The sequence below is a fragment of the Phoenix dactylifera genome, unplaced genomic scaffold, assembly GCF_009389715.1.
Source record: "Phoenix dactylifera cultivar Barhee BC4 unplaced genomic scaffold, palm_55x_up_171113_PBpolish2nd_filt_p 000481F, whole genome shotgun sequence".
Taxonomy (NCBI): domain Eukaryota; kingdom Viridiplantae; phylum Streptophyta; class Magnoliopsida; order Arecales; family Arecaceae; genus Phoenix; species Phoenix dactylifera.
This window is the reverse complement of record NW_024067902.1, coordinates 303,697-325,026: the sequence shown is the minus strand read 5'-3', so window position 1 is coordinate 325,026 and position 21,330 is coordinate 303,697. Positions and strand designations below refer to the sequence as shown.

At 41.7% G+C, this 21,330-nt stretch overlaps 1 protein-coding gene and 1 long non-coding RNA gene across 3 annotated transcripts in view; one reads left to right on the top strand and one right to left on the bottom strand.

Annotated features, from left to right (window-relative positions):
* Positions 1–220: 220 nt before the first annotated feature.
* Positions 221–3,324, top strand: LOC120106163. The gene is made up of 2 exons (XR_005508382.1): positions 221–1,310; positions 2,017–3,324. It is a non-coding gene; the product is annotated as an uncharacterized LOC120106163 (long non-coding RNA).
* Positions 3,325–5,186: 1,862 nt separating this feature from the next.
* The window catches only part of LOC120106162, a 28,629-nt gene continuing 12,485 nt past the window's right edge, over positions 5,187–21,330 (bottom strand). The window contains exons 1-4 of one of the 2 annotated variants that reach the window (XR_005508381.1): positions 7,765–7,829; positions 7,615–7,693; positions 6,104–6,153; positions 5,187–5,345 (exon numbers count right to left, since the gene is read on the bottom strand). Coding sequence is in view for 1 of the 2 variants with exons in the window: in XM_039119060.1 (XP_038974988.1) it covers positions 5,338–5,345 (8 nt within the window). In the remaining variant the exon portion in view is untranslated. Of the gene's footprint in view, positions 5,346–6,103; positions 6,154–7,614; positions 7,694–7,764; positions 7,830–21,330 lie in introns of those variants that run through there. The other variant, XM_039119060.1, reaches the window with a different exon arrangement.

Sequence of the window (21,330 nt, the reverse complement as noted above, 5' to 3'; positions counted from 1 at the left end):
TGGGGGAGAAGGAACTATCCGGTGAATTTTTTTTTTATTTTTTTTTTTTTTGAGTGCACTCGTGTCCGTTATGTATGATTCATTCATAATAATAATAATAATAATAATAAAAAGAGGAAAAGAAAGGAAAAAGTGTGAGAGGGAAAGGGACGAGGGAAGTGAAATGGAGGGGGTTGGGACCCATCTACGATGACACCATAGGTAGGCGGAGGATCCACAGGCGGCGTCAGGCATGATGGCGATGGGAGGAAGGAGAAGGGTCAAAACAGGGCAGTTCCAGAACAGGGACTTCTCGACCAAGAAAATAAGGGATTTGGCGGTCGGCTTGGCTCAGATCGGCCGCTCGAGTGAGTCGCAATGTCCGGCCACCCTGCCGGCAAGATGAGCGATGGTTGGAAGTAGGGAAAAAAATTGGTGAAATGAGTCTATGGGATCGGTACCCCAAAGACAAACTCGGGATCGATCGCCGCCGGGTGGTGGAATCCGGCGGGATGTCGATGTGCAAGCCTTCAGAGGGTGGAATAGAGAGAGAAGAAGAAAAAGATAAAGAATTCCTACACGAGCTTGCCGGGATTGGAATGGAAACTCAATGCTTGGAATCCAGCAAGGAGAAAGAGGCTGGCGCAAGGTCAAGGGTTGAGGAGGTAGAAAGGAATTTGAGGGAGAGAAACGGGATGAGAAAAAGGAAAAGGGGCGAGGGTTCTGGGAATCCTTGCATGCTTCGCCGATTGATTCGCGACGGCGCCGACCTAATCTCGCCGCTCGGCCGGGTTTTGCATCCCTCCCATGTAACCAGTTACCGTTGGTTTGATTCAGCTGAGTCGAGGTTGAGTTAGGGATCGGATGCAAGCAATGATGATATTGGTGCTGAAAAGCTATGGAAATAGTAGAGGCCGTGGTAGAGGCCAGCGAGGTAATTGTAGAGGATGTGGTGGTAGAAGCACTCATGGTCATGGTTATGGTATAATAAATAGAAGGAATGAGTTTTTACTAATCAGATGGTCACCAATCTGACTCAGGTCAATGAAGCTCGCAAAGAGGACATGGATGATGGTCGACAAGCTAAATGTTAAATGCTATAAATGTTATCCTTATGGGCATTACGCATCTGAGTGCAGATTTCAAAAAGAAGATCAGTCTGGAGAATAAGCTCGTTTCTTCAAAAGAGGAAGATGGAGGCAAAGATACTTGGTTCCTTGACACTGGCTGCACCAACCACATGACCAGAAGCAAGGAGTTGTTCGTTGATTTGGATGAATCAGTGTGGACTGTAGTCAGATTTGTAGATGACAATATGGTGCCAGTAATAGGTAAAAGGAGGATTTTTATTCAACTAAAAAATAGTAATCATTCATGTATTTCTGATGTGTTTTTTATTCCTGCCACGAAGCGTAATTTACTCAGTCCAGGATAATATATTGAAATGGGGTATGATATGCAGTGGGATAATAAGCATATTGCTTGCCATTTATGATGATAGAGGTATCTAAAGGCTCCATTGTCAAAGAATTGCATGTTTCTAGTAGAAATTAAGAGTCATGTTTATCGTTACTTGAGTGCTACTGTAAAAGATGAGTCATGGTTGTGGCATCTTAGATTTGGTCATTTAAATTTTTCGGAGACCAAATTTGTTGCCAAAAAATATATGGTGAAGAGCCTACCTATGATAGATTATCCTGAATAATTTTGTGAGGGATGTGTTTTTGGAAAGCAGCAAAGAAGCCTACTTTTAGGAGTAAATGTCCGGCGTGTCCCAAAACCACTAGTATTAGTGCATTCCGATGCATGTGGTTCAATGAATGCTCCATCCATTGAGAAAAATCGATATTTTCTTACTTCATAGAAAATTTTAGTAGGAAAATATGGATTTATTCTTTGAAGAGAAAACCTGAAGTTTTTGATAATGTCAAGTATTTCAAGGCATTAGTTGAAAAGGAAAGTGGTTATGTTTTTAAATTTTAAGAACTAATAGTGGGTGTGAATACACTTCTAAAGAATTTGAGGACTATTATGCAGATCAAGAAATTGAGTATGAAATCACCATTCCTCACATGTCAAATCATAATGGAGTTGTTGAGAGAAAGAATGGGACCATCATGGACATGACCAGGAGCATGCTAAAGGCCAAAGTTATGCTAAATAGTTTTTGGGCTGAATTTATCTCATATGCTGTTTATTTGTTGAACAGATCTACCAGGAGCTTTGTATAAAATGTCACACTGGAAGATGGTTGGAGTGGATTCAGGCCAAGTGTAAAGCATCTCAAATTATTTGGCTCGATTGCCTATGTTCATGTTCCTAGTGAAGGAGGGAGAAAACTGGATGATAGAGGAGAGAAGGTTGTATTTATTGGCTACAAATTCTGCCATGGGGTACAAGCTGTACAAATGTACAATCCTACTACGAATAAAATGATTTTGAGTAGAGATGTCATCTTTTATGAAGAAAGCATGTAGCATTGGGATGAAGCAACATAGCAATACTTGCAACAAAATCCACACTTAATTGAAATTGAAGATGAAGCTCCTCAAGATGTAATCCCCACTGCAAATAGAGAGACACAAGCTGCCCCCTTAGTTGAAGCTTCAATGATGCAAGCCCCACTTAATAAGAGGCCAGGAGGAGTGCGACAACCATACATACGGCTAAGAGAATTTGAGGTTATAGATGAGGATACAATTAATGATGATGAAGAATTAGTTCACTTTATGATATTTGCAGATTATGATCCTCTTATGAAGAAATGGCCAAAAGTGACAAATGGGTGGAAGCCATGAATGAAGAGATACAGAGAAATGATACGTGGAAACTCAAAAGTATTCCATGAGGACACAAAGCGATTGATGTGAACTGGGTTTTCAAGAGAAAAATCAAACAAAGTGGTGAAGTTGAATGGTACAAAGCGAGTGGTAGCAAAGGGCTATGAGCAACGTCCTAAACTTGATTATCAAAGAGCTTTTTTCTCCAATTGCCAGAATATAACTGTTAGATTATTTATTGCTTTACCTGCACAAAAGTACTGGAAGATTCATCAAATAAACATAAAGTTAGCATTGTTGAATGGTCCACTTGATGAAGAAGTATATGTCAAACAACCGCTGAATTTCATGAAGAAAGGGAGTGAAGGAAAAGTGTATTGGTTTAAAAAAAACTTTATTCGTGTTGAAGCAAGCTCCAAGAGTATAGAATAAGTGCATTAATATATGTCCTTCCAAGAAAATGGGTTTGAAAAATGCTTGTATGAGTATGCTTTATATGTGAAAATTGGAGTTTCCAATGATGTACTGATTGTGTGCCTTTTATGTTGATGACTTAGTTTTTACAGGAAACAACCTTAGCATGATTGAAGAATTCAAGTGAGCAGTGGTGAAAGAATTTGATATGTCCGATTTGGTAATGATGTCGTAATTTATTGGGTTGAGGTTGTGCTAAGCAAATATACAAATTTTCTCTGTTAAAAGAGGTATGCTGTAGAAATTTTGAAGAAGTTTAATATTTTTGACTGCAATCCTGTGCATACTCTAGTTGAAGTTGGAACCAAACTATCCAGAAAATATCATGATTCAGCTATGGATCCTAGATACTTCAAGAGAATAGTTGGTAGCTTGAGGTATTTAACCTGCACAAGGCTTGATATAGCTTACAGAGTTGGTTTGATAAGCAAGTTTTTTTAACACTTAACGCGTAGGCTAGAAGTCTCCAAATCATAAATTTTTTGATAAGTAAATAATATAAAGATAGTAGATCACATCTAATGGCTCGGATCATCAATGTGGAACCTCCCTTGTTCGATCTAAAGCTGATCCGATTCGAGTGGAGATCCACTTGAGTCATATAACGAAGTTTACTTTTCGCTCTCTCTCTATGTGTATATATGTGCGCATATATATATATATATATATATATATATATATATATATATATATATATATATATATATATATATATATATATAGAGAGAGAGAGAGAGAGAGAGAGAGAGAGAGAGAGAGAGATTTGGGTACACTTGAGTGGATCTTCACTCAAATTTGATCTTTGGTCAGATCTAGATAGAACGATGGAGCCCCACACTAATAACTAGAGTTGTTAAATTATTTCCATACTAAAAATCATATGACTTAGAGATCTTCAGCATATGCATCAAGTGATAAAAAAATTGGACAGTTTAAAAAATATGAAATAATGTATATTTTTTCGACCACTTGATTTATAGGTCAATGGTCTTAAATCATATACTTTTTGGTGCCTAAGAAGTTTAGAGATAATAAATTATATCCAATAGCTCAAATTATCTCTAAATTTGTCTGAATCTTAGCAAAAATAGGCTCTTTCGAAAAGAGAATGTGAGTTCAACATAGCAAGATTAAATAAAGAAAATAAAAATGTGATACATTCTAGAAAGGGAAGAATCAAGTTCGTTCCTTGTAACACAATAGAATCTATAATATGGAAGGTGGTTCAAATCTGGCGGCCAAGGAGTACCTTCAGATTGGTTTCGGGTGGTATCTTTCATGCGAAAGAATGATTAATCTTCTTTAGTGATGTCAACCGTTGGATCATTCTGCATGGATCTCAAAGCACTCCAAACTCTATTCATGCACCTCGAAACAGCTATTGCATAATCCAATGATGGATTCGCTCAAGGGAATGATGGTGAGTCCCACTGTGAGGACCCGTGCAGGCGTGTGTTTAGTCCCACATCGGTTATTCGCTGGGTAGATCTTGGGTACTTATACAGGATCAAGGAACCCAAACAATAATCTTCCGGCTAGCCATTTTGGGTGAGGTCCTGGGTTGTTACAAATGGTATCAGAGCGGACCCGGCCCATAACTTATGTGGACTAGGGGACACTGCAGCACGGATCCATTGGGGTTGACCACGGACCGATCGTGGTGTTTGTGATTAGATTTGAATGGATTTGAACCCTTAGCCTGACGAGGACGTCAGGGCTTGAACGGGGGGAATATGTGAGGACCCGTGCGGGCGTGTGTTTAGTCCCACATCGGTTATTCGCTGGGTAGATCTTGTGTACTTATACAGGATCAAGGAACCCAAACAATAACTTCCGGCTAGCTATTTTGGGTGAGGTCCTGGGTTGTTACAAAATGTCACGCCCCAAATCCGGATCATGACACGGCCGTGCTATTGCTATCTTATGCACACAATAACACGAAGCCACATAAAATTTCATAATAAAAATAAATAGTTTCATTTACTAATATCATAACATTGTTCATGAAGTTGGAACAGTACAGAGCTTCTAAAATCTGATTATTACATAACATTTTCAATTACCCCAACCCTGAATAACATCAAGCTCCCTGCTCCTAGTGGTCTTAATCATCTGTAGGAAAAAAATAGATAAAAGGTATGAGCTACACAGCTCAGTAAGTAACCAGGTACTATCTTATTGGATCAAGTACAATTATGCCAATGCAGTGATTAAAAAGCCAACAGTTGATGTAAAATAAAATATTTTATAGATGATATACACAAATCAGGTCATAAAGCAATGCATGTTCTATCCATAAAAGTTTATAATCATGATAATGCAAGTCATATAAAAATATTGCCATTTATCCATACTTTATAAAACATACTCTCAGACAGATGTGCTGCTATGGTCACTATAATCCCGTGACAGGGCCTGTTAATCTTAGTCGACTAATTCTGTTATTCGTTACCAACTTTAACCCGTTGGCAGAGGGCCTGTTATTCTTTGGATGCTAGCTCCAGGGTGTCGACTGGCCTCTATTTCTAGAGGTGGTCATAGCTATCTGAGAGTTCATAAATCATATTCTTTTTCTTTCATAAATCATAATCATCATAAATAGGTTTGAAAATGATAAATGGCATTATATAATTTAAAATGCATAACCATGCCTCAAATATCATTTTTCATACAATTTAACATAATCATAATTTCATAACTCATACATCATCAAATATTCATGAAGGATGCTCTTTAATCAAATTCATGTATCACATGCAATCATATACTTGATCCTAATTTTGAGGAAAATATATCATAAGCAATACATTTTCATAATGATGAATAAACAGTAATTTAAAAACTTTAAGATCAGTGCCAAGGTTACTTACTGCAATATGCTTTCCAATTTCTTACGTCCGGGTGACAAATCCTTGATCACCTAAATAAATCACATAAGGGTCGCATTATTCTCTATTTATTTTATAATTTTCTAATTTATCATAACATGAATTTACTTGCTTGGATCTCAAGTCCAATTTATTTAATTTAGAGCCCTTGGCCTCGATTTAGAACCAGATTGGGTTCACGTAGGTCAATTGGGTCTTTAATTAAAGAATTGGGCTCGGTTCCTGATTGGGTCTAGCCCTATCGGGTCAATTTGGTCTTCTGATTATGTTATTGGGCTCAATTTCAAGTCCAATTAAGTTTAATTTTGGTCCAGGGTCAATGTGGCTCATCTAGGCTTGAGTCAGGGTCAGCCCAAAGTCAATTCGGTCTCAATTTAGTTAAACTGGTTTTGAATTGGGCTTGATTCATATTCAATTTGGGTCTGCTGAGACTAACTCAGCTTAATTAGGTTCAGATCCAACTCAATTGGGTTTAATTTGGTTCGGATTTAACCTAATTTATAGTTTGGGTTCGTCCGGACTTAGCCTAATCTGACTGGGCTCGGTATTAATCAAATTTGGCTAAACCCTTTTTTGTTTTTTTTATTTGAGCCTAACAGGTTCGGATCCGTACCCGGATCAGACCCGTTAGGTCGGACCCGTTAAGGGTCTCTCACTTCTTTTCTTTTTTTTTTTCCTTTCCTTTTCTTTTCTTTTTCTTTTCTTTTTCTTCTTTTCTTCTTTTTCTTTTCTTCCTTCTTCCTTCTTCCTTCCCGAACCTTCTTCTCCCTTTTTTTTTTCTTTCTTTTTCTTCTCCTCCTCTTCTCTTCTCCCGATTTCTCCTTCCCCCTTTTCTTCCCATTTCTTCTCCCATGGAGGGAGGAGGGCGAGCTCGGGAGGAACAGGCAGCGGCCGATGGCGCCCGGCGGCCGGCCCGCGGCCGTGCCCGTGGTCGTGCTCGGGGGCGCATCGGCGGCCCGCGGCCGCGTCTGCCTCCCGCTGCCGGCGACCCGCGTCCCACGGCCGACGACCCGCGGCCCACGGCCGAGGCCGGTGTCCGCGGTTGCGGCTGCGGATCACCCACTGGTAAGTCTTTTTTTTTTTTTTTTAATCTTCTCCTCCCCCTTCCTTCTCCTGTGAAGGGGAATAGGCTCGGGAGAGGGTCGGCTTGGGGCCGACGGCACCAGCTGCGCCTATGGCAGCCTCGGTAGCCGCGGTCTGCCTCCCCCTCTTCATCTCTCTTATTCTTTTTTTTTTTTTTTTCTTCCTCCCCTTCTTTCTCCCGTGGAGTGGAGATCGGACTCGGGGAGGGCCTGAGCCACAGTCGGTGGCGCTCCCCGGCCGGTCAGCGACACCAGCCGCGCCTGCAGCCGCAACTGGTGCTCACGGCCGACGGCCTGCGGCCGCCGTGGCCTGTGACCGATGCTGCTCGGCCACCCCGACCGACGCCCGTCTTTTTTTTTTTTTATCTCTAAGCTGGATCTTAAAAAAAAATAAATGAAGAAGGGCTTTACCTGCTTTGAAGGGGATCGTTCGTCTCCTACTCCGACGATGCAGCCCTCTGCTCCGATGGCGTGGGTCTAACACCGGATCCTGCCAACCGTGAAGGTTTGTGAGAGAGAGAGACAGTGGAGAAGAGGGAAGAGGATGATGAAATTCCCCACCGATCGAGGCTTCTTGAAGCCTCCGATTGCTGGGAAAGGCGGGCGGTTGTAACCGCCCACCATCGACGGTGTAATGCCCCCCCCCCCTCCGTTTCTCTTGGGAGTGAGGCGGTTATCACATTCTCCCCTCCTTATTAAAATTTCGTCCTCGAAATTTACATACCTGCATTGTCAAAGAGTTGTGGATGTCTCGCTCGCATATCCTCCTCAAGTTCCCATGTGGCCTCTCTCTCCGAATGGTTGCTCCACTGAACTTTCACATAGGGGATGATACGTCGCCTCAGGACCTGCTCCTTATGATCAATGATGCGTATAGGATACTCTTTATAAATCAGGTCTCAATCAATCTGCAGGGGCTTGTGCTGTACTATATGGTTGGGATCAGGAATGTATCTCCGTAGAAGAGAAACGTGAAAGACATTATGCACACTGGATAACTCTGGTGGCAAAGCTAGTGTTAGCATCCCACATATGCCAAATTTTCAGATTGCAGCGGAAAAACTATGCGGGATCCGTTCATCGCATGAACGTATTTTAAAACCATTCGTTTGTAGATAGATTAGAATTAAATTATTTTAAACCATTTTAAAATCATTAAGAAGATCAGATCTTCACCTTGTGCGGGTAGATGGTCTCCGCAAATCTGATTTACGTGGATTTGTAGAAGGTTCGATGGAAGCCGAACAAACGTCCGGCCTCTACGGGTATCCACACGAGGTAATGATTCGATCGAAGCCTATGTATCTCCCCGGGGTGCTAGCTCCCTTGCAGAGATGGCTTTTGATGGCTGAAGTCCTCCCTTTCAATCAACTCTTGAATGCTTAGGGAGGAGGAGGAAGAAAGACGGATCAAAGGGAACAAGAACAAAACACTTTCAGCCTTTTTCCCTTTTCTTTTGTTGGCACCAAGAATAAAGAAGGAGGAGAGCCACCAAGGATTCTTCTTCCTCTTCTCTTGCTTGCAGATGAAAGGAGGAGGAAGGGGGTCCTATTTGCTGCCGTGAACACCAAAAGAGGGATTAGAGGAGGGGCTGAACCCCTCCTCCTTTTATTTCTCCATGAGATAAGGATGAGCTCCTTATTTTTAGGAGCTCACCCTTATCTCCCCAATTCGGCGGCAAGGAGGGGCTTACGCCCCTCCTTTTTCTTCCACGCACTTCCCAAGGGGAGGGGCGTGGGCCCCTCCCCCATATCCCATTTTATTAGCCATTTAATCAAATTAAGTGGCAAGATGGTTTGGGTTCATTTTATGAGTCCAATCCTAGTCAAAATAGGATTTTTATGAACCCATTTCAATTTCCTCCAATTCCTAATCCAATTAGAATTTAATTGAGCCATGACTCTATTGAACTCTTCAATCCTAACCTAATTAGGAGTCATGAAATTAATTAAATTAAATTTAAAATTAATTAGGACTTAAAATAATCCTAATCTAATTAGGACTTATTAAATTTCAGCCCTAAGACAATTAGGACTTTAAAAATCCTATTCCAAATAGGATTCTAATTTAATTTGAAATCCTAATCCAATTAGGACTCCAAGGATCCTACTCCAAGTAGGACTCGTGATCAAGTCCAATTAATTAAATTTAATTAATTAAATTAAATTACAATTCGATTGCAATTGTTCCTTCTTCCAACCACTAACTCTTAGCGGGTTATCCATTTATCAATCTAATTGATTATTTGTGATTCCTAATCACATTCAACCATCGGATCGGTCAATACCTCTAATATGTGTGACCCCATAGGTTCTATTATGACTGGTAGTGAGATATATTGCGATCTCTATCACAATATCATTGAAAACTCCTTTCAATGGGTTGAAACAATTTCAACTCAACTCATCAGGGTTTATCGACCATCAAGATGATCCCTGTGAGTCTCACCATCCACCAGTGACACCTAGCAGTATGTAGTGGCCACCCAGTAGAATAGAATGATGAACCTCTAGGTGCAGTTATCGTATGATACAGTCCTTCTATCGTGGATTCCTACAGACCGGAGGTCATGGATAACTCGTCAAACCCCGTTGTCTGTCATATGTCTAGATTTATTCGACTTGAGTTCGATAGTGGAAAACTCTTTCTCCACTTTATATTATTGCCCTGGCCAAGGTCTTAGAACTCAGTCTAATAAATCACATAGGATCACTCCTCTTCTATCAAGGTCGATAGATTCCATGTAAGTGCATACCCTACTCCTACAGTGAACTTACTGCAGCCAATCTACACTACAAGGACCCATATGGCTAGAGACCATGTATACGTGTAGTCAAACTACAATAACCTCACTGTGAGTAGCCGAAGCACCGCAGGTCAAAGGACCAGTCATACTACTGCAACATCAAGCAAGTCATTGACGAGTGGATAGACATCCAAGTGACTTCTTGTCTTGGTCACGCTCAGTACCCTTGTTCTCTAACAAGCACCTGCACTATCACTTCAGTGTCCCTACACTGTGGACTCGAGTCTCGTCCATCCAGAAGAATAGTGATCTGTGCACTGATCGGATCGATCACCGTCCTCGTGATGATCCATTGATCAGGAGCATTTAGAAGTTAATCACCAATGATACATGGCTCAAATTCTCAACTCTTGAGAATATGTATCATCATCTTATTAATTCCTTGGACGATTCATAGACACATAAACAATATGAATGAAAAAGATGCCCATTTATTATTCAATAATAATAAAGTCAAGTACAAATTTATGTCCTAGAATTAATAATGTGTCCGCCAGATTGGCTTCTAGGGCATACATCTAACAATCTCCCACTTGCACTAAAGCCAATCAGATATATATCTAAGTCCCATCTTCTCAAGGTGGGCTTCTGTCTTCTGTTAATTTAACTACTTAGTGAGCGGGTCTGCCACGTTGTCCGCGGAGTCTACTCTCTGCACCTCGACATATTTCTTCTCGAGGTATTCGCGTATGAGGTGAAAGCGCCGCTCTATGTGCTTGGACTTCTGATGAGACCTTGGCTCCTTAGCAAGAGCTATGGCACCATTATTATCGCAGTAGAGTGTGATGGCATCCGATGGCATTACATCTAGCTCTGCAATGAATTTGTTGAACCAGAAGGCTTCCTTTGCAGCTTCAGAGGCGGCGATATACTCAGCTTCATGGTAGAATCAGCAATGATCGGTTGTTTGGAACTCTTCCAATTTACCGTACCACCATTGCACAAGAACACATATCCAGATGTAGACTTTCTATCATCAATATCAGTCATAAAATCTGAATCTGTGTATCCTTCTATCTTTAACTCTGATGATCCTCCAAAAACCAAGAACAAATCTTTAGTTCTTCTCAAGTACTTAAGAATGTTCTTCACAGCTGTCCAGTGCTCTTCACCTGGATTCGACTGATATCTGCTAGTGACACTCACAGCAAGGGCTATATCAGGTCGTGTACACAGCATGGCATACATGAGGCTTCCTATTGCAGAAGCATAAGGAATCCTGCTCATGCGTTGAATCTCTTCAGATGTGTTGGGGCACATCTTTCTGGAGAGATGAATCCCATGCCTAAGGGGTAATAGACCCCTCTTGGAGTTTTTCATACTGAACCTCTTCAGTACCTCCTCTATGTACATCTTTTGTGATAGGCCAAGCATCCTTTTAGATCTATCCCTATAGACCTTTATCCCCAAAATGTAGGATGCTTCCCCAAGGTCTTTCATGGAGAACTCTTTTGATAACCAGACCTTGACCGAGGTTAGCATAGGAATATCATTTCCTATCAGGAGGATGTCATCCACGTACAGTACGAGGAACACGACAGTACTCCCACTAACCTTCTTGTAAACACACGGTTCCTCTTCGTTCTTGATGAACTCAAACGATTTGATCGCATCATTAAAACGAGTGTTCCAACTCCGAGATGCTTGCTTTAGTCCATAGATGGACCTTTGCAGCTTACAGACCTTGTGATCACCATCACTGGAAGTGAAACCCAAAGGCTGCTCCATATAGATATCTTCATCAAGATATCCATTCAGGAAAGCAGTTTTCACATCCATCTGCCATATTTCATAATCATGAAATGCTGCAATGGCAAGCAATGTTCGAATGGATTTCAGCATGGCTACAGGTGAAAAGGTCTCCTGATAGTCAATGCCTTCGCGCTGACTATACCCTTTCGCTACTAGCCTTGCCTTATAGGTCTCTACCTTTCCATCCGAACCTATCTTCCTTTTATAGATCCATTTACATCCAATAGGTACTATACCTTCTGGTGGATCTACTAAGATCCAGACTTGGTTGGAATACATGGAGTCTATCTCTGACTTCATGGCTTCCAGCCATTTCTCGGAATCGATATCAGATATCGCCTCGTCGTAGGTATTGGGATCCTGTACATGTTCCCTATCTCCCATGAGGAACATTTTCTCGGTGTCCTCTACTAGTATACCTAAGTATCTATCGGGAGGATGGGAGACCCTACTAGATCTACGAGGTGGAGGAGGTACTACGTGTACTGGCTCTGTATGAATAGGTTCTATAGGATCCATGACTCGTTGCTTTTTAGAGACTCTCTCTTCAAGCTCAATTTTTCTCTCACTGCCTCTATCAAGGATAAACTGTTTTTCCAGAAAGACGGCATGTCGGCTCACAAACACATTGTGATCCTCAGAGATGTAAAAATTGTATCCTAATGACTCTTTAGGATATCCAATGAAACGAGCACTTATGGTCCTAGGCTCTAACTTGTCCGCCTGTAGTCGCTTGACGTGGGCCGGACATCCCCAAATCTTGAGATGACCAAGACTCGGCTTCTTACCATGCCATATCTCATACGGTGTGGTAGGAACGGATTTAGAGGGAATTCTATTCAATAAATAAATCGCGGATAATAAGGCATCTTTCCAAAGAAACATAGGCAGATCTGTGAAGCTCATCATGGATCGGACCATATCCAATAGAGTCCGATTCCTCCTTTCTGACACCCCGTTGAGTTGAGGTGTACCCGGAGGTGTCCATTGTGAGACTATGCCATTCTCCTTGAGATAGTCCCGGAATTTCCCACTAAGGTATTCTCCTCCTCGATCTGATCAAAGAACCTTAAGGGTTTTTCCTGTCTGTTTTTCTACTTCATTTCTGAACTCTTTGAACTTTTCGAAAGACTCAGATTTGTATCTCATAAGATACACATACCCATATCGTGAATAGTCATCGGTAAAGGTAATGAAGTATGAATAATTACCCCTGGCTAGCACATCGAATGGGCCACACACATCAGTGTGTAGCAGGGTAAGTATTTCAGTGGTCCTCTCCCCATGTCCTACAAAGGGTAATCTAGCCATTTTTCCTTGAAGACAGGACTCACAAACTGGATATGACTCAGAAGTCAATGGGCCGAGAAACCCATCTTTCTCCAATTTGTTCATTCTGTCCTCTCCAATATGGCCAAGCCTGAGGTGCCACAAATACTTCTGGTTTATCTCATCTCTCGATCTTTTAGATCCTATGGCATCCACTACTTGCTCAGACACATTCACAGACACATCAATATGCAAGTGATAGAGACTGTCAATCATGAAACCACGTGCAACTAATTTATTTCTGAAATAAATAGAACAGCAGTCTTTGTCAAAAGTCAAAACATGACCATCCTGTGCTAAACACGAAACAGAAATCAAATTCCTGCTAGCAGCAGGGACATAATAACAGTCTCCAAGCAATAAACTAAATCTAGACGGTAATCGCAGAGGGTAGGTGCCCACAGCTACAGCAGCAACTCTTGCCCCGTTGCCAACCCGAAGGGTCACTGCACCTTCCGCCAGCCTCCTACTTTCCTTTAGACCCTGCATAGTAGTGCACAAATGAGCACTAGAACCAGAATCTATAACCCAACTAGAAGTAGAAGAAACCGTAAGGTTAGTTTCAATCACGAGCAAGTCTAGCATACCTTCAGAAGGTGTGTCCTTTTTGTTCTTCAGGCTCTCGAGGTATGAAGGGCAGTTCCTTTTCCAGTGGCCATTGACGTTGCAGTGGAAACATTTTCCTTTGTCATCAGCCCTTTTCTTATGAACTTCCTTCTTAGGCTTTTTGTCTTTCTTGTGCTTCTTTGCAGGCTTCTTTTTCTTCCAAGTAGACTTTCTCTTGGAACTAGAAGTCAGCTCAGTAGCCAGAACAGAGCCCCTTGAACCTTTCAAGGCCCCTTCAGCAGTTACCAACATATTCAACAATTCGGTCTTTGCGCATTCAATTTTATTCATATGGTAGTTTACTATAAACTGACAAAATGAATCAGGAAGGGATTGCAGGATCAGATCTATCTGCAGTTCCTTATGCATGGACATACCGAGCTTCTCAAGTTCCTCGAGGTCCTTGATCATAGTCAAACAGTGATCGTGGACAGACTGCCCCTCACGCATCTTTGCCTTGAAGAGCCTCTTGGACACTTCAAAGCGTGCAGTGCGGCTCTGCTCACCATACAACTCTTGCAGATGAGCCAGTATTTCCCTAGCAGTCTTTATGTTCTCATGCTGGCATTGAAGTTCGTTAGTCATGGATGCCATGATGTAGCACTTGACCCTAATGTCGTCATCAGTCCATTTCTGATGCGTCTCACGCTGATCATCAGTAGGACGTGCTGGTAGCCTAGGGATATCTTTTTCGAGCACATACCCTATTTTCTCACAATTCAGAACAATTTTCAGGTTCCTAAGCCAGTCTTTATAGTTGGTTCCGGTCAGTCTGTTGGTCTCAAGGATTCGGGTCAAAGGGTTTGAAGCTGACATTGTGATCTGTAGAGAGTAAAGATTCTAGTTAGACTTTGTACTTGAACTAAATTTGTTCTAGGGACTTTTAAAACAAATATGCTCCCACTATTTTCTCGAATCCTTCATACTCCCCTGATGGAGAAACGAAAATCCTACGCGACTAGGATTTTTAGTGGGTACTGCGGTCTCACCGATTTACATGCCGCCTCACCTAACAGTTATTGGTGACATATAAATGGATGAGTGTACAACTCTTGTACAATGTTTCTCAAGCAAATTGCAGTGGTACTTGGTCTCTAAGTCATGAAGACCTCACCTAACAGTTATTGGCCCCATTACTTAGTTAAGTCAGACCCACCATATAACCGCAGAAATAAAGTCGTCATTGGGTCCTCACCTAACAGTTATTGGTGCCCAACCCCACCTTTACCCCACAACATCTCATGTCTAATAGAGAGGTCCAGTCCCCCGATGCAACTTGCCCACTATGTCCAGCCGAGACAAATCAACACCGAAAAGACCTTAGCAGCTCTACTATGGTGGAAGACCTATGGACTTAATATTGCATAATCAAGTCTTAGTGTTTGCAACTTGAGTTCTTCATAAGAGGTAATCGAACAATTGGCCAGGTAAGCAGGTGGGAGGCTCCCCTTACTCAGAGAGTAAGGTCCTAATTAAGTAATCACCTTATAGGCTTGCCTAGACACCAATTAGATCAATTAATCTAATATGACTAACTCATGTTGGTTCACCCTCGACTGATTAGGGAGGTTTCAATTTAGGTCTCACTCGATCGCGTATTCACATCTCATGCAAATATAAGTCTACCCGCATAGACATAAGCATTAAACATCCAAGCATTTATCAAAAATAAAATTAAATGGTGATGATCATGGATCCAAGATGGGGTCATTTTACAAGCACATGCACGTCAATTGGTTTGATCGTCTTCAACTCTTGACTCGATCTTGATCCTCTAGGTCCAATTGTGATCAACTCCTTGATCCATCTTCAATCAACCCTTGATCTTGATCCGCGCATGTTGAGCTTGTTGATGTACATATCGATCAACCATCGACGTGCAACACACATCACAGTTTACATCCCAGATTGCTTTAAAAATTAAATAAAAATAAAAATAAAATTACAACCCTTTTCATTGAGACACACAGGTCTCTAATACATGAATTTAAGATGCACGCAGGCATCTGAAAATTAAAATTACATGCATCACAGAACATCACAGAACATTTCAGCACATTCAAAGGGTCCATCCATGATCATCACCATACGCATCACATGCATAAAAAATTATTTTCAGATCTGTAATTTAACTGATTATATCATCTCATGACTTGCTGATCATGCATGATTTGATTCTAAACATTTGTAATTACATTATTAATGCATTAGAATCATTAATCTAAGCATCCATTAATTAGTATGCAGAAAAAACAGCAAGCTGAAAATTCTGCATACTTAATTTTCAGCAAGCATAATCCCTTAAATTTCAGATCTAAAATGCCTTGAAAAATTTAATTCTAATCTTAATCTACATAACCATGGCTCTGATATCACTGTTAGCATCCCACATATGCCATGAAAATTTCGAATAATTTTCAGATTGCAGCGAAAAAACTATGCGGGATCCGTTCATCGCATGAACGTATTTTAAAACCATTTGTTTGTAGATAGATTAGAATTAAATTATTTTAAACCATTTTAAAATCATTAAGAAGATCAGATCTTCACCTTGTGCGGGTAGATGGTCTCCGCAAATCTGATTTACGTGGATTTGTAGAAGGTTCGATGGAAGCCGCACACGCGTCCGGCCTCTACGGGTATCCACACAAGGTAATGATTCGATCGAAGCCTATGTATCTCCCCGGGGTGCTAGCTCCCTTGCAGAGATGGCTTTTGATGGCTGAAGTCCTCCCTTTCAATCAACTCTTGAATGCTTAGGGAGGAGGAGGAAGAAAGACGGATCAAAGGGAACAAGAACAAAACACTTTCAGCCTTTTTCCCTTTTCTTTTGTTGGCACCAAGAATGAAGAAGGAGGAGAGCCACCAAGGATTCTTCTTCCTCTTCTCTTGCTTGCAGATGAAAGGAGGAGGAAGGGGGTCCTATTTGCTGCCGTGAACACCAAAAGAGGGATTAGAGGAGGGGCCGAACCCCTCCTCCTTTTATTTCTCCATGAGATAAGGATGAGCTCCTTATTTTTAGGAGCTCACCCTTATCTCCCCAATTCGGCAGCAAGGAGGGGCTTACGCCCCTCCTTTTTCTTCCACGCACTTCCCAAGGGGAGGGGCGTGGGCCCCTCCCCCATATCCCATTTTATTAGCCATTTAATCAAATTAAGTGGCAAGATGGTTTGGGTTCATTTTATGAGTCCAATCCTAGTCAAAATAGGATTTTTATGAACCCATTTCAATTTCCTCCAATTCCTAATCCAATTAGAATTTAATTGAGCCATGACTCTATTGAACTCTTCAATCCTAATCTAATTAGAAGTCATGAAATTAATTAAATTAAATTTAAAATTAATTAGGACTTAAAATAATCCTAATCTAATTAGGACTTATTAAATTTCAGCCCTAAGACAATTAGGACTTTAAAAATCCTATTCCAAATAGGATTCTAATTTAATTTGAAATCCTAATCCAATTAGGACTCCAAGGATCCTACTCCAAGTAGGACTCGTGATCAAGTCCAATTAATTAAATTTAATTAATTAAATTAAATTACAATTCGATTGCAATTGTTCCTTCTTCCAACCACTAACTCTTAGCGGGTTATCCATTTATCAATCTAATTGATTATTTGTGATTCCTAATCACATTCAACCATCGGATCGGTCAATACCTCTAATGTGTGTGACCCCATAGGTTCTATTCTGACTGGTAGTGAGATATATTGCGATCTCTATCACAATATCATTGAAAACTCCTTTCAATGGGTTGAAACAATTTCAACTCAACTCATCAGGGTTTATCGACCATCAAGATGATCCCTGTGAGTCTCACCATCCACCAGTGACACCTAGCAGTATGTAGTGGCCACCCAGTAGAATAGAATGATGAACCTCTAGGTGCAGTTATCGTATGATACAGTCCTTCTATCGTGGATCCCTACAGACCGGAGGTCATGGATAACTCGTCAAACTCTGTTGTCTGTCATATGTCTAGATTTATTCGACTTGAGTTCGATAGTGGAAAACTCTTTCTCCACTTTATATTACTGCCCTGGCCAAGGTCTTAGAACTCAGTCTAATAAATCACATAGGATCACTCCTCTTCTATCAAGGTCGATAGATTCCATGTAAGTGCATACCCTACTCCTACAGTGAACTTACTGCAGCCAATCTACACTACAAGGACCCATATGGCTAGAGACCATGTATACGTGTAGTCAAACTACAATAACCTCACTGTGAGTAGCCGAAGCACCGCAGGTCAAAGGACCAGTCATACTACTGCAACATCAAGCAAGTCACTGACGAGTGGATAGACATCCAAGTGACTTCTTGTCTTGGTCACGCTCAGTACCCTTGTTCTCTAACAAGCACCTGCACTATCACTTCAGTGTCCCTACACTGTGGACTCGAGTCTCGTCCATCCAGAAGAATAGTAATCTGTGCACTGATCGGATCGATCACCGTCCTCGTGATGATCCATTGATCAGGAGCATTTAGAAATTAATCACCAATGATACATGGCTCAAATTCTCAACTCTTGAGAATATGTATCATCATCTTATTAATTTCTTGGACGATTCATAGACACATAAACAATATGAATGAAAAAGATGCCCATTTATTATTCAATAATAATAAAGTCAAGTACAAATTTATGTCCTAGAATTAATAATGTGTCCGCCAGATTGGCTTCTAGGGCATACATCTAACAGCTAGTTTGTAAGCAACCTCCCCTACTCTGGAAAGAATCTCAAAGGGTCCAATGTAGCGAGGATTCAATTTACTATGTCTTCCAAATCTTGTAACACCTTTCGAGGGTGAAACCTTTAAGAATACAAAGTCCCCCTCCTGAAATTTCACTTCTCTTCTTTTCTTATCTGCCCAGCTTTTCTGTCTATCTTGAGCTGCCTTGAGCCTTTTCCTGATCAGTAGAATCTTCTCCCTAGCACTTTGAACTAATTCAGGGCCCAACAACTTCTTCTCTCCAACATCATCCCAATGTAGAGGAGACCGACATTTTCTTCCATACAAGGCTTCATAAGGTGCCATCTGGATGCTAGAATGATAGCTATTATTGTAAGCAAACTCCACTAGTGATATATGATTGTGGAGTGATCGATTAAAACCCCGTTTGATTTTGATGAGCTCAAAGCATTTGAGTATATCTTGTGATTACTAATGAATTCAATTGAGTGTTTCAGTGAAAATCCTGTCCAAGTGTCTCTAGACTTGGTTCATAGCATTTTGGATAAGTTAAGAAGTCTGCATGAACCAATGTCTGAGATACGAGTCGACTCCCGAGTTTCACGAGTCGACTCCAAGCGTATCAAGGTCACTGGCACGAGCTCGAGTCGACTCCTGATCAGTACGAGTCGACTCCGACTGAAAACAGACAGAAGGACAGAAGAGCAGTTTTTCAGGTCTGAGATTCGAGTCGACTCCAGTGGAATGCGAGTCGACTCCCAGCGGTACACACAGAAAAAGTCAGAGAGCGTTTTATGGACTCTGAGATTCGAGTCGACTCCAGTGGAACGCGAGTCGACTCCCAGCGGTACACAAAGAAAAAGTCAGAGAGCGTTTTATGGACTCTGAGATTCGAGTCGACTCCCGCTGTACGTGAGTCGACTCCGAGACTGTGCGACCATCGACAGACAGAAGACCATGTTACTGCCTCTGAGATTCGAGTCGACTCCCAGACAGCTCGAGTCGACTCCAAGACAAGCTTCACGTCAAAAGGCAGAAGACCAACTTTCGGAAACTGAGAGCCGAGTCGACTCCAAGGAAGTTCGAGTCGACTCCAAGACTGGATGAGCCAAAAGACAGAGAATCGGGAGTTCGGGCTCTGAGATTCGAGTCGACTTCCAGGACAGTCGAGTCGACTCGAGTGGACAAAATTCAAATTTGGATCCACGGACTACAGAGGATGAGCCGACTCCAAAATTGCCAGGTCAGCGCCAGAAGTTGGCGAGTCGACTCCGGGTCAAGACGAGTCGACTCCCAGTCAAGACGGCAACTTTAATTCAAACTGGAAACAGTTGCCGAGTCGACTCCGGAAAAGCTCGAGTCGACTCCTGCTACAGCCGAGTCGACTCCTGATCGCGCGAGTCGACTCCAACCCACCAACGGTCACATTGTCAGGCTGCGCAGAGTGTGCAGAACGGCCAGAAAAAGCAGAGTAACGGCTAGTTTCCGTGGGGGTTGGCTTAAATAGCCACAGAAGACTGTAGCAAGGTAGAGAACACACATTCCACTCCTAGCATTCAAGTCTTCAAGCTCTCTAAGTGCTCTTCAACGAGAAAAAGGGAAGATCTGCATTTACTGCTCCACCAACATCTTCCCAGCATTCAAAGCTTCCTCCTCCTGCTTTCAAGTCGATCACTCTTTCAAGAGGAGACCGGAGTTCCAGAAGCCACACCTCTTCACCATCTTAAAAGCGTTTGAGGGCTTCTAACTCCTTTACGATTATATTGTTTTAAATCTGCTTTTTGAGAAGCTATTTTCTGTTTTCTTCTATCTCGTGTATTTACTTGATTCAATCGGGGGATTGAATCAAGGGGATTAAGGTTGGTTGGTGAGCCGGTTTAAAACCAACGAGTGTAAGGGTTTGATTGTGAGCCCGGGAAAACAATCGGGGTTGGTTCTAGTCGGTGAGCCTGGGAAAACCGACCGAGTTCGTTGTGAGCTCGTAAAACAACAAGTTCGGTTGTGAGCTTGCAAAACAACCGGCTGTAATCCAAGGGGGTTATAGTGAAATTCCCAAGTGAGACTTGGGGAGTGGACGTAGGAGCAAGGGTTAGCTCCGAACCACTATAAAACTTTGTGTTTGTAGTGCATTGTCTCTCATCTTCTTCCCCACACATTACTCACAGCACTTAGCCTTAATTAAATAACTGGCTATAGTATTTAGTTAATCATCCACAAAGTTTTAATTAGCTAAGTTAATTTAAAAACCCAATTCACCCCCCCCCCCTCTTGGGTTGTCTATCTGGGCAACAAGTGGTATCAGAGCCAAAAACTCTTCCACTCAAGAGTTAAAAGATCAAAATGACAACCCCATTTGGATCTTCTCACATTGAGGGTCAGTCCACCTAAAGACCTCCTTTCTTCAATGGATCCGACTACTCATACTGGAAGGCTAGGATGAGAATATTCATCCAAGCCCAAGACTATGAGATGTGGACCATTGTAGTGAATGGCCCATACATCCCATCCACATATGTAGAGGGTGTTAAGGTACCCAAACTAGAAACGGATTGGGATGAACATGACATGAGGAAGGCACAACTAAACTCTAAAGCAATGAATGTGTTTTATTGTGCCTTAGACCGTAATGAATTCAATAGAGTTTCAACTTGTAATTCTGCAAAAGAAATTTGGGACAGACTTGAAGTGACCCATGAGGGCACGAATCAAGTCAAGGAATCCAAAATAAACATCTTGGTTCATAAATATGAACTATTTAAAATGGATTCAAATGAAACAATCACAAGCATGTTCACTAGGTTTACTGATATTGTCAATGGCCTAAAAAGCCTTGGCAAGAACTATACTAACAGTGAACTTGTCAGGAAAATCCTTCGGTGTCTACCAAGGTCGTGGGAAGCCAAGGTGACGGCGATCCAAGAAGCTAAAGACTTGAAC